Here is a 13,175-nt window from a genome sequence, read left to right as displayed (position 1 = left end):
AGCAGCCGTTCTTCTCTGCATGAGTAGCTTAATGTTGCTCGTGTGTAATTTACCTTTAGTAGGCTAACCACGTTATTACATTAATGCATGTAAGGTGAACTAGCAAACATCATCATAGCTACATGCGGCTGTCTTCTTGTTTGATGGCAGATACTCCCTTCACCCTGGCCAAAAAGGCTAAAATGACCAAAGAAAAAGTGGAAAACAGTTACTGTAAACATGAGAGGTTTTTGGACAAAGTTTGTGTTTTTTCCATTGTTTAAGCACTGCTTCCAGCCAAGAGCAATACCATATATGCCCCATAGCTGCAGAAAAGGCTAACATTGCTATCTTTTTACAAAAAAACAGCTGAACATGAGAGGTTTTTGGACCAATTTTGTGTTCTCCATTCTTTAAGCACCGGTTTGAGCACCGGTTTGAGCACCGTTTAAGCACCGGCACCGTTTCAAAAGTACCGGTTTGGTACTGGTATCGGATAAAACCTAAACGATACTCATCCCTAGTCCAGGGTGTACCCCGCCTTTCGCCCTATGACAGCTGGGATAGGCTCCAGCGCCCACCGCGACCCTGAAAACGGATAAGCGGAAGCGAATGGATGGATGGATAGACCAAAATACTCAATTTTGCTCTACATGGGCCTGATATCCACTTACGAGGACATTATAATGCTACTGTTCTATCAAAATTTTAAACAAATATCCTCATTTGTGGCTCTTATCTTTCTTAAAAACAAAAATAAGGTTAAAAAAAAAAAAAATCTGGTAATTCTTTGTTTTTACATTCATCGGGTCCCAATCAGCCCAAATATCAAAGAGAAATTAAAAATGCATGTCGTGAAAGAGTTCGGGTCTTAGGAGGTTAAACTGTCAAAGAAATTCATTGAAAGTCCTTATCTGCATAAACAAGTATCTGCTAGATAAGTAGAAAAAAAAGCCTTGTGTCATGTGTCCTAGTCGTTTAAACATACAATTCAACAAAGTCCAAAATAAATAATGAGCTATTTGTCAGTCTGCCCCAGGGCAGCTGTGGCTACAACTGTAGCTGCCTCCACCAGTGTGTGAATGTGTGTGTGAATGGGTGGATGACTGGGTGTGTAAAGCGCTTTGGGGTCCCTAGGGGGGACTAGTAAAAGCGCTATACAAATACAGGCCATTTACCATTTGAAGTTAAACAAACTGTAACAATCATATCTCCCCTCCAGCAACTACTATGTGAAGATAAAGGAGGGTATATTGAGACTAGGGCTGCTCAATTAATCGAATTTTAATCACGATTACGATCTGGGCTTTCAACAATCATTAAAAATGACTGAGCCGATTATTAGCCCCTCCCTCATTTTTCCGCGACACGTTAAAGGCCGGTCCGTGAAAATATTGTCGGGCATAAACCGGTCCATGGCGCAAAAAAGGGTGGAGACCGCTGATTAAGAGGACCCGAGGGAAGCTCGGAAAGCTAAGCAGAAGTTATTTGGAGAGGAGAGTGACTGCCGTTGGTTGAAAAGAGAGGTAAAAAAAACTTCAGTGGTGTTGCACACTATTTTATATTATTTTTTAAAGTCATTATTCAATACGTTGTTATTGTTAACCCTTTAAAGCCGGTCCGAGCTGCACGCTCTGTTTTGTGTAACTATTTTTAAATTCCTGAAGAACCTGAACCGTGTAAGCTAGCGCAATAATTTTTTTTTGCATATGAAACCAGAGGAGTTGTACTTGACATCAGCTTGTCCTCGGTCACGGTTTCGTTCCACATATAGCTTTGCAAAAATTGCATAAAAAGCGCTTGCAGGAACAAAAACATAATATTCCAGAAACACGCTTTGCCGATCCAATTAGCTGTTCGTAACACTTCCCACAGTGAAACAGATGTCAGCGCGAACTATTGCATGTCCGCCATTTCCTGCCCGAAACCGGAAGTGACGTCATTTTCGCGGAAAATTTAGTTTTTTACTTGTAGGCCTTAAAAGCCTATACTGGTGTTTTTATAAGTCATGTTTGACTTTTCTGAATAGTTTCTGTGATGCTTAGAACTCGAATTGCACTGCTGGAAATAGTTTATTTTGATGCACATGCTGTTTTCTTTGCAAATTTGCATCATAGGATTGTTTTTTCGTTTTTCCTGCAGTATATAAAAATTGGTGTATCTCCAAAATAAAACTATGAAGACACTCAAAATAAATTTCCTGTTGTTGTAAACTATTTTTTGCAACTTTTTTGTATTTAAAGTTTTGAGGGATAAACTTCTTAAATTTCTCCAAGTAGAAATATATGTAAAAAAAAACAAAAATGATTTTCAATTTTTTTGTAGTTTATTGCACTTTTTTGCAATTAATGTAGTTACTATGGACTTAATGCATACATATTATTAAAATATGGGCTATAACAGTTGTATAGCAACTTGAAATGCTCCCACAAATGGCACTACAACATGTAAAAAAATAATATAAGCTCTGGCGGACTTGGTTCTATAGTAGGTCGTAAGGGTTAAATAAATATCGTCAAATAATCGAGATCTCAATTTCAGTGAAAATAATCGTGATTATCATTTTTGCCATAATCGAGCAGCCCTAATTGAGACAGAATAATGCCATAGTGTTGTATGGAATAAATGCACTAGTATAATGTAATGAATTACAATATTTAAAATATAATACCATCTCTTCCATAAAGATTGAGTAAATTTCTGGATTATATTAAGTCTTACTGACATTTTGTCAGATTGGGGAGCGGGGGCTTAATCTGTCAGGGGGACAGAAGCAGAGGATCAGCCTGGCCAGAGCAGTCTACTCCAACAAGGACATCTTCCTCCTTGACGACCCACTATCTGCTGTTGACGCTCATGTGGGGAAACATATTTTTGAAGAATGCATAAAGAAGGAACTCCAAGGAAAATCTGTCATACTGGTTACACACCAGCTCCAGGTAAGAACACGGTTTCATTCTTTAGTGCTTTCACTAAAGAATAACACTAAATGACAAGAACAACTGATGTAAGCAGTTAAAAGAAGACTTTCCTGACCATATATATTGTAATTTTACAGTCAGAGGCCATGTCTTACCATGACAGGAAGAATAGAAAAACATCCGTTAATGTTTTATAAAAATCACTATATTCCATTTTGTTAATCTGTATAAAAACCAAAGTGAAAAATTAACCAGGTTACTTGATGGATCATAGCTTGGTCTGAGACTCTGAAATCTGGAAATCAGATTTCATGAATATGAATATACATATTCATGAAATTAATATGCATATTGTCTAAAATTGTATTTTTAAATATGACATTTTGGACCATGTCCCTATTGCCAGTCTTGGCAGCCGGGGGTCAGTCCGCCAGGGCCTCCGCTCCTGGCCGCCACCCGGCACACAATGCACCCGACCCCTATGGCGCCTCCTGCGGGTGGTGGGCCTGCGGGAGGATGGGCCCATGTCTCCTCTTCGGGCTGTGCCCGGCCGGGCCCCATGGACTAAGGCCCGGCCACCAGACGCTCGCCCTCGGGCACCCTCCCCGGGCCTGGCTCCAGGGCGGGGCCCCGGTAACCCTATCCCGGGCAGGGTAAACTGTTCCCTCGCTGTCCTTTTCATAAGGGTCTTCAGAATCGCTCTTTGTCTGGTCCCTCACCCAGGGCCAATTTGCCATGGGAGACCCTACCAGGGGGCAAAAGCCCCCAGACAACATAGCCCCTGGGATCCCTGGGACACACAAACCCCTCCACCACGATAAGGTAGCGATTCAAGGAGGGGCCGGAGATCGACAGACGGATTGGGGCTGCAGCTGCAGTAATGCGGACGCTGCACCGGTCCGTCGTGGTGAAGAGGGAGCTGAGTGTAAAAGCGAAGCTCTCAATTTACCGGTCGATCTACGTCCCTACCCTCACCTATGGCCACGAGCTGTGGGTAGTGACCGAAAGAACGAGATCGCGGATACAAGCGGCAGAAATGAGCTTCCTCCGAAGGGTGGCTGGCCTCTCCCTTAGAGATAGGGTGAGAAGTTCGGCCATCCGGGAGGGGCTCAGAGTAGAGCAGCTGCTGCTCCACATCGAAAGGAGCCAGCTGAGGTGGTTCGGGCATCTGACAAGGATGCCCCCTGGGCGCCTCCTGGGTGAGGTGTTCTATCTCTCGGCTGGCCTGGGAACGCCTTGGTATTCCCCCGGATAAGCTGGAGGAGGTGGCTGGGGAGAGGGAGGTCTGGGCCTCTTTGCTTAGGCTGCTGCCCCCGCGACCCGGCCCCGGATAAAGCGGATGAAGATGGATGGATGGACATTTTGGACCAATTCAGTCAAATCTGAAAAAACCTAGAAGGCATTCTTGGCTAATAGTTTACCTACTAATCATAAGTCACTAATCTGAGGAAGAGTATTTGACTGGTGCTCTTACCCGTGAGTTCTAAGCCATTTCGTAAGTCACGCTACTGGAGATAAGAACATCTGTCAAATGACATAAATATGTACGTACATGTGATTATAGTTTTGAACAGGTCTGTAGATTTTGTTGCCACAGTTGTTCTCACTTATGCTTGCTAGTATTTGGAGTTCTGTGATGACATCCTGGTTCTGGATGACGGGGAGATCAGGGAGGCCGGAAACCACCAAACCTTGATGAACGCCAGCGGACGCTATGCTCAGCTCATCACCAATTACCAGATGGAACAGTCCAAAGTAAGTATACCCTAAATTAAAAGCATGCATCTTGTACCTCTTCTATTTTTATCTTTGATTCTTATTATTATGTTCCTGCAAACCACCTCACCTGTTCTTTATTGTTTTATTATGTCAAAAACAATAAACTTAATGATCAGTTGTAAAACAAGGTACAAATCATTCCATTTGTGGTTATACGTTTGTACGGGCTGTGCTGTAATGCTGTGTTCCTGATATTCTTGCTTGTCAGACTCAGAATGAGGAGGGAGAGGAAGAGGAGGATTTATCATCCCAAGATGCCCCTGAGTTGAAAGAGGTTGAGCTCAGATATCGTGCAGACAGTGGGATGGCAAACCCTGGTAAAAAAAAACTAGGAAGAAAATCATTTTAATAATTTGAACTTTTTGGGTGTTTTTGAATTCATGACAGACTTTACATGTTTTAGTAGTGATTTGATTTGATTTGATTTAGTTGTGCTTTTTTGAATACGGTGGGATTTTTGTTTTTTCACTGTCCAGAGACCAGTGTTCAGGGGGATGACGCTGACACTTTCTAAATGTCGCTGTGCCAATGCATGTGCAGTGTTGACACATCAGTACTTTTGATTGTTAAAGAGCAACTGTATAACCAGGGACAGGTCAAAGTTTTGTAAAGCAAAAACAAGGCCTTGTAAAGTAATAACAGACAGGGCAGCAAACTTGTTGACCTGGCTGTTTTTGCTATATACCCATATTATAAGTTCTTGTGACTTCGTACCAAAAACATGACCTGTGAAGGTCATGACATAACATTACTATCATATTTATATGCATCATTGACCCATCTTCATTGGCCCATCTGTAACCGGAAGGTCGCCGGTTCGATCCCCGGGCTCTCTGTCCTGGTCGTTGTGTCCTTGGGCAAGACACTTTACCCTACCGCCTACTGGTGTTGGCCAGAGAGGCCGATGGTGCGATATGGCAGCCTCGCTTCTGTCAGTCTGCCCCAGGGCAGCTGTGGCTACAACTGTAGCTTGCCTCCAACAGTGTGTGAATGCAAGAGTGAATGAATAGTGGCATTGTAAAGCGCTTTATAAATCCAATCCATTATTATTATTTAAAGTGACTCTTCCCTCTATGGATACAATGTATACAAGTGATCAGTTTCCAGATTTCCTTGCTGTAGGGGTCTGTGGTTCAACTCTTTGCAGTTATGTCTTACAATATGTGGACAATGATAATTTAAGTCAATTTTTGTGATTAGTAGAATGATAAAATTACTTCTATTCTTCCTTTCAGCATTTGACATGTCAGATGAAAAGGATCATGAAACAACAGCTGAGCAAAAGCGTAAGTCTTTAAAGTTCACTTAATTCTGAGTGTCATCCCACCGTTTGTCAGCTGTTTCACTATTACATATTTAGTTGTTATGTGATCCCCTTTTTTACACCAAGCAATACTTTAGATTTTTTAAATATTTTTTATAATGGAAATGCACATGTGATGCATGTCAATGCAAATGGAAGTCACTAATCCTGTTACGACTCTATTAAAATATTTTCCCTGTTTTAAGCTCCTGTCAAGTCTGATGACCAGCTGGTCCATCAAGAGTCCTCCACAGAGGGTGCTGTCTCCTTAAGAATCTACCACCGGTACTGTCAAGCAGCTGGAGGTCTGATATAACACACACATGCATTTACATGATTTTAAGCAATAATGTACCAATATGTACTTAATAGTTGTGCTGCAACTCTTTGCTACAGGCTACATTCTCGTCTTTCTCACTGTCCTGAACATTGTCCTGATGATTGGATCCACAGCCTTCAGCAACTGGTGGCTCAGCTTCTGGCTTGGAAAGGGTAATGGGGTGAGAATCCTCTCTCTCTAGCATTCACACAAAAATAATCTCATCATGCATAAACAGCTTGGGTGAAATGACTATGAGCTCTCAGTCACTGTGTAGCCTAACACAAGTGAATCCAATAAAGATGATTACAAGCACCAGAAGGTACATTGTTTCAAGTAAGATTGCCCGTGTTAGCCAGTCTCTTTAAAATTAGAGGGTTACAATGGACTTAAGGTCAAACCTTGAATTTTTGGCTTTTTCCAGGCTATCTCAGCTTTTAAGTAACCCACAAATACTTACTAGTGATGAGTTCAGGTGGTGGTCAAGTGAGGTCTGTGAGAGTTAGTGCTCTTTGGCCTTGAGCAGTTCTTATTAAGATCAGATTATTGGATGTGCTCATTATACTGCTGCAGTGTGAATCTTTTACAGGGTCCAGCATACCTGTAAAGAACAGAGTGCTAACTGAATGGTCTGGGCAGAACCAATGTGATGAAGAACATAATATTCCAGCTTGCACATTTCTTAGTGGTACACTCTCGTATTATTCCAGCCTATCGGTACACAGAATACTGGCACATCTTAGTCTACTCATTACGCTTGTTTAGCTTGAGCCTAACCCTAACCATGCTCCAACACCATTACTGCTAAAAATTGTTCTTTAACAGTACTTTTGCATGCTGGAGTGTTATGTTCTTTATTTAGCAAATTCTGGATCTGGAAAGAAATTAGTTTCCATGCACTGCTGTATTAGAAAACTGCTCTCTAGCTGTGTCTTGTCACTCAAGATGACAGTTCAAGAAAGACCCACTGAAACGATAGACACGCCAAGTCCACTCTCTCTCCACTAACAAAAGATATTTTGTCCGTTTTATCGAAGTCATCGACTAACCCAGGTTCAGATCCAGGTGACATCTCAAAAAATCCAGACCTGCACTATTACCAAACGATTTATGGTGTGATGATGCTCATCATGGTGGTACTTGCCCTCATCAAATGCTTCTTTTATACTTACGTCACCTTGAGGGCCTCCTGCAAACTCCACAACACAATGTTCAAGAAGGTACCAAGAAATAATCCCCAGTGTTTACCATCCAACATGACCAATTGAAACACAGATTAACTGCTCAATGATTCAAAGAATGATCATTTTTGTTGTTTGTATTTTCCTCTCACAGATTTTTGGCAGTCCAATGAGTTTCTTCGACACAACTCCAACAGGCCGAATTCTAAACCGTTTCTCTAAAGATCAAGAGGAGGTGGACACTATGCTTCCTCTTGTCATGGATTCTTTCCTGCAGTATTGTCTTCTCATCACATTCACAATTATCATCATCGCATCCGTTTTTCCATACATGCTTGTGGCTGTAGTCATCATGGGAGCTTTGTTTACCCTCATTCTGTTGTGAGTTAAGTTTTAAAAATTGTCTTAGTGCGAGAGCAGATAGTTGTTTAAGGTACAGTTTGCTCAACATTTGTTTGAATTTATCTGCAGCCTATTCCAAAGGGGTATTCGTCTTATGAAGAAGATGGAAAATATCAGCCGTTCTCCCTGTATCTCACTAACGACTTCTACACTGCAGGGCCTCAGCACCATCCATGCTTACAACACAAGAAACAGTCACATAGAAATGTAAGACACCAGAACTCTTTCACAGAAACAAATAAAAGTCTCTCTATTACTGGTCGTAATAGTAAATAATGTGATCTTCTGTAAATATCTGTAAATGATGTGGTCTTTGATCGGTGCTCTCAACTCTCATCACGTCGTTGTGTCATATTGTAGGTTCAAGTCCCTGAATGACATCAACTCCAATCACTTTTTATTGTTTCATTCTGGCACCCGGTGGCTTTCTTTCTGGCTGGACTTCATGGCTGCTATTATGACCTTGTTGGTGTCTCTGTTTGTAGTGCTTAGCAGTAATGACTTTATCGCTCCATCCTTGAAAGGCCTGGCCATAACCTATACCATACAGGTAAATAAGGAGAGCAGAGTTATACGTCTAAGTCATGTTGAAATGTGTGTTTGTGTTTTGTTAGAACTTTTGCGTATTGTCCAGTTGACAGGCATGCTTCAATATGTAGTAAGACTGTCAACGGAAGTGGAAGCAAGGTTCAACTCAGTGGAGCGACTGCAGGAATATATCATGGTCAGATTTCTCTCCGGAAACGATCCATCTTTCATTGTTTTGCCAAGACCAAACCCCAAATTCCCTCTGTTTGCCTCACTCAAAAAATAAACTTTTTTATTTGCAGGATTGTAAATCTGAGGCCCCCAGGCATGTTAAAGAGGCTCAGATCCCACAGGACTGGCCTAGCAATGGGGGCGTCTCCTTCAAAGACTATAAGATGAGGTACAGAGAGAATACACCAATCGTCCTAAATGGCCTTGATTTCCACATTCAACCTGGAGAGAAGCTGGGGATCGTGGGAAGGACTGGCTCTGGTAAGGCTCTGGGTTCAGTAGCTGTTTCTCTTGTTGATTTCATCTAGTCTTTGGGTGATGATGATTTACAACAATACACCCTAGAAATGATGATAAATACATGAACTCGTTTTTCAACATCACTCTGAGACAGACAATTTAATCTTAGAGCAGTGGTTCTTAACCTGGGTTCGATCGAACCCTAAATATGTGTTTTGTTAGAACTTTTGCGTTCGGTGAGTCGGTCTCAGGGGTTCGGCAGAGCCTCCGCCATGACATGCATGGCTCATTTTGCACAGTTTCCTTTTTTTGGGAAACAGGGTTGTAATTATTATAGCAGTGAATTCCTAATTATTCCATAGTGCAGATTACAATTTTAATCAGCTCTTCTCAACAGCTATAGTGTAATATTCAGCTACTCTGCTCTGTGCTTTGTGTCTGTAGGGAAATCCTCTTTAGGAGTAGCTCTATTCAGACTAGTAGAGCCTGCAGCAGGAACCATAAAGATAGACGGAGTTGATATTATGTCCATTGGCCTGCAGGATTTGCGCAGCAAGTTGTCCATCATCCCTCAGGACCCTGTGCTGTTCATCGGTACAGTAAGGTAGTGAACCAGAAGTACAGAATCACACACTGATTTTACTCCTGCATGTCAGTCACTAAAGAGCTGTTTTTCCTACAGGTACAACCTAGACCCGTTTAATAACTACACTGATGAGGAGATTTGGGCAGCACTGGAGAAGACCTATATAAAGGACTCAGTATGTTATCAGTATTGTATAGTCTTGTTTGTTTTGCCACTTGCTTTTATCCAAGATTTTGCTTTGACAAAAACTAAAACCCACAACGCGTAAGACTGCAGTCTCTGTGACACGTCTGATATAGCCCTAAAAGAAAATGGAATAGCCCTAGAGCCAAACATATATTTTATGTTCATTTTTTTGACACATCCTATGTTCATGTTGTTCATGACGTTTATTTAGTTTTACTTCTGTTCTTTGTTTCCTTTAATTAGCTATCAGTTATTAGATTTTTAACAATTTTTCTGCCACTGGCCAGTATTGTTTACTCTCTGACGAGTTCTGCATATTTACTTTATCTTTGCATTGAAAATTTGGAATTTGGACTTTTTCCTCCAGTGCCCTACATTTAGTTCACCTTCCTCTGTGTACAATTATAGTACCATCTGTCCAGGCACATGTTTTTCCGCAGAGGAAAACAACTCTCTAGCAGTTATTAATGGCACCACTAATGCTGACTAATGTTGCGCTCATGCCGTGAACCTGGAAGTAATAAACCCTAAAGATTTTTATTACAACAAGTTTGATAAGGTTCTGGCATGTCTAAATGTTTATCACAGAATACACTCAGGAACAGTGTTGGTCAAGTTACTTGAAATAAGTAATCAGTAACTAATTACTGATTACTTCCCCCAAAAGTAATCCCGTTACTTTATTGATTACTTATTTTCAAAAGTTATTAATTACTTAGCTACTTTTTAAAAAACACTATTTACAACCTGAATAGGTAATAAAGCAATAGCTCTTTCAGCCCAAATCTAATTTCTGCATAATCCATCATACAAAATGTAATCAAATGGAAAAGTAAATTTTTTAAACTTGTTTTATCAGTTTTAATCTTTTAACTTTATGCATCAAGCGAAAATTTTATTATATGCACCATTCTCTGACTGGAAGAAATTAGTTTAACATTTAAACCTATTTTCTGCACATTCCAGCACATAAAATAAAATATTTTTTTGTGTTAACACTCACTCTTTCAAATAGATGCAAGTAAAACACAGCAGAAAATAAATAAAGTCAAAGACTAGCAGTCCTTCTGCTCTATTTTCACCTGTAAAGCAGGAGTGGCGTAGGCGGAGGTTTGCCCTGGTGCAGGTGTGCCGCACCAGTCAGTTGAAGAATCCGCGAGTTTCTCTGTGAATTTCCCATTACGTCATAGCGCACTCGGTGCTTGCTTGGAAGTTTAGGGTTTTTTTTTTCGCTGAACACGCACAACAGACACTAATGTTTTTGTCACTTTTTATGGAATCAAACTTAAAGGTCAGTGCTTCCACGCTTTAAACGCTGCACGCTCATACTCTCTCCCGCACTGATCCATTGTTGATCTGCACACAGCTGTTGTCACGAACGTCGCACTCGCTTACGTCACTGTCATGAGACATTCTCGCCAAAAAAAAAAAAATCAAAAAAAAAATCACGGGTTTAGTAACAAGGTAACGCAGCGTTTCTACGGGAAAGTAACGGTAATCTAATTACCAAGTAACGCGTTACTGCCCATCTCTGCTCAGGAATTCCTTTCTGGCAAAAATGAACTGTAGTAGTCCTTAATCCAAGACTAGCATGGGGGTTGCAAGCCAATCTCACTGGCTCTCCAGCCCGAGGCACCGTCCCAGAATCCTTATGCTGCTCCTGTTTAACTGCAGATAGTCTTTCCATATAAGAGTTCAAACTTTTGATTGCCTTGCCTTAGGCAAGGATTATACGACTTTGTAGTTTATTTTGTGGGCTTTTTTGCTGCGAATATCCTCTTTCTGTTAGCCTGAGGGGTATGAATGGCAGTACCAAAATATGATTTTGTTCCATCAGATCTCCAAGCTGGAAGAAAGGCTACAGGCACCAGTGTTGGAAAATGGAGAGAACTTCTCTGTTGGTGAGAGACAACTGATGTGTATGGCTAGGGCTCTACTCCGTAACTCCAAGGTGTGTACACACATAACACCTTCTTGATGATACTAAATTTAATTTGCAAATACAGTTTATTGGCTGGGATACTGCTGCCACATTAGCTTGTGATGCCTCTACCAATATTTCCATTAATTATTTACCATTGTGTGCATTCAAAGTGTATAATAACATAAGCACTGTAAACATTTTTGTATTTTATGACACTTTTGCCATCCACCGCTTTCTTCTTTCTAACCACCATTACGCTGGTTATTTTTTGGCAGATTATTCTTTTAGACGAAGCCACAGCATCCATCGATTCAGAAACAGATGCTCTCATTCAAAACACCATCAAAGAGGCCTTTAAAGACTGCACCATGCTCACCATAGCGCATCGCATCAACACTGTTATGCATGCAGATCGTATTCTGGTCATGGACAATGGACAGGTACCCAAACCCCCCCCCCCAAAAAAAAAAACAAAAAAAAAAAAACCAACCCACAAATGAACACAAATCAAAGATGATTACACAATCTTTAACTTAAACTCACTAAGTGTTCTGTTCGACAGGTGGCAGAATTAGACCATCCAGATGTGCTGAAGCAACGGCCAGACTCTCTGTTCTCATCACTCCTGACAGCTGCTAATACAGTAAACTCCTGAACAGAAGGACAACCAAAAAACTGCTGCATAGTAGTCACTGGGCATGTTCATAACAGTTATCCATATACACAGCCATATCGAAGTCTGTACTGTGATACTACACTCTTTTCTGGTGTGCTTGTATGAGATGTAACTGAGCAGCAGAGATGGAAACTGATAACAGTGCAGGAAAGACAACATAACTATTTACAAAGTTCAAAAACTATGCATTTATCTCTCCTGTCTGCTGATACAAAACAATGAGCACTGTACTTTACTGGGTTTCTCTTCATATTTCGAATGAGATGACTTCTTATGCACGTTATAGTTTAATTATGTTATGTATTTGCCAAGTCTTTCTTTGCTGCTATTAAATGTAATTTAAATCCTGTTTTTTTGTGTGACATTTAAAAAAAAAAAAAACCATGGTAAATTTCATAGTGTAGGTATATACAGATGACCCTGATAAGATCTGTGCTAATAAATTACTTAAATTTGTGTTTCAGTATTAATTGGTATTTTAAAAAAAGAAATTATATATACAGCAAGATTACCTTTATTTTAAACAGGTTGTGGGGCTACGAGGGCACCAGCAACCCTATGCTGGATATGCAGTTAACAAACGTATGGATGAATTGGGGTTACAAGTGTATCTATATGCTGCCACCTGCTGGCTGCATCCTGCTGCATGTCACCAAAGCTGCTGCCCAAAACTCAGCAAATGTAACTAAATAAATTGTAGTTTTGTTTCATGAGTGACAGTTGGTGACATAGGACAGTTAAATAATAAAGCCAACAAATCTCTTATCAGCAGTGTATTTCCAAAGCAGCTGGAAAGAATATATTCTAGGAAGAAATCACGGCTTTCACTGGAGATTTTACAGCATTAACACCACCTGTAGGTGCTGTGAGGAGAGCTAGCATGCTTAACCTTTCAATGTAAATCTATGCCAAATATCTTT

General features: G+C 40.7%; 1 protein-coding gene across 2 annotated transcripts in view; it reads left to right on the top strand.

The window, feature by feature from the left end:
• Positions 1-13,175, top strand: part of abcc12 (ATP-binding cassette, sub-family C (CFTR/MRP), member 12) — a 27,081-nt gene extending 13,906 nt beyond the window's left edge. Inside the window, exons 15-31 of one of the 2 annotated variants that reach the window (XM_085415773.1) lie at positions 2,715-2,918; positions 4,521-4,655; positions 4,888-4,996; positions 5,915-5,965; positions 6,189-6,287; positions 6,379-6,482; positions 7,339-7,521; positions 7,637-7,863; positions 7,954-8,091; positions 8,245-8,434; positions 8,519-8,608; positions 8,715-8,904; positions 9,328-9,487; positions 9,566-9,644; positions 11,493-11,606; positions 11,855-12,019; positions 12,142-13,175. In XM_085415773.1, the coding sequence (XP_085271899.1) occupies positions 2,715-2,918; positions 4,521-4,655; positions 4,888-4,996; positions 5,915-5,965; positions 6,189-6,287; positions 6,379-6,482; positions 7,339-7,521; positions 7,637-7,863; positions 7,954-8,091; positions 8,245-8,434; positions 8,519-8,608; positions 8,715-8,904; positions 9,328-9,487; positions 9,566-9,644; positions 11,493-11,606; positions 11,855-12,019; positions 12,142-12,234 (2,331 nt within the window). In that variant the 3' untranslated portion in view covers positions 12,235-13,175. Of the gene's footprint in view, positions 1-2,714; positions 2,919-4,520; positions 4,656-4,887; positions 4,997-5,914; positions 5,966-6,188; positions 6,288-6,378; positions 6,483-7,338; positions 7,522-7,636; positions 7,864-7,953; positions 8,092-8,244; positions 8,609-8,714; positions 8,905-9,327; positions 9,488-9,565; positions 9,645-11,492; positions 11,607-11,854; positions 12,020-12,141 lie in introns of both variants that reach the window. The other variant, XM_085415692.1, reaches the window with a different exon arrangement.

This window comes from Rhamphochromis longiceps, linkage group LG1 (genome assembly GCF_057381845.1).
Source record: "Rhamphochromis longiceps isolate RC_006_pf linkage group LG1, R_longiceps_female_GT1.1, whole genome shotgun sequence".
Classification (NCBI taxonomy): Eukaryota; Metazoa; Chordata; class Actinopteri; order Cichliformes; family Cichlidae; genus Rhamphochromis; species Rhamphochromis longiceps.
The sequence above is the reverse complement of the archived record's forward strand: the minus strand, read 5'-3'. Positions and strand labels throughout refer to the sequence as shown.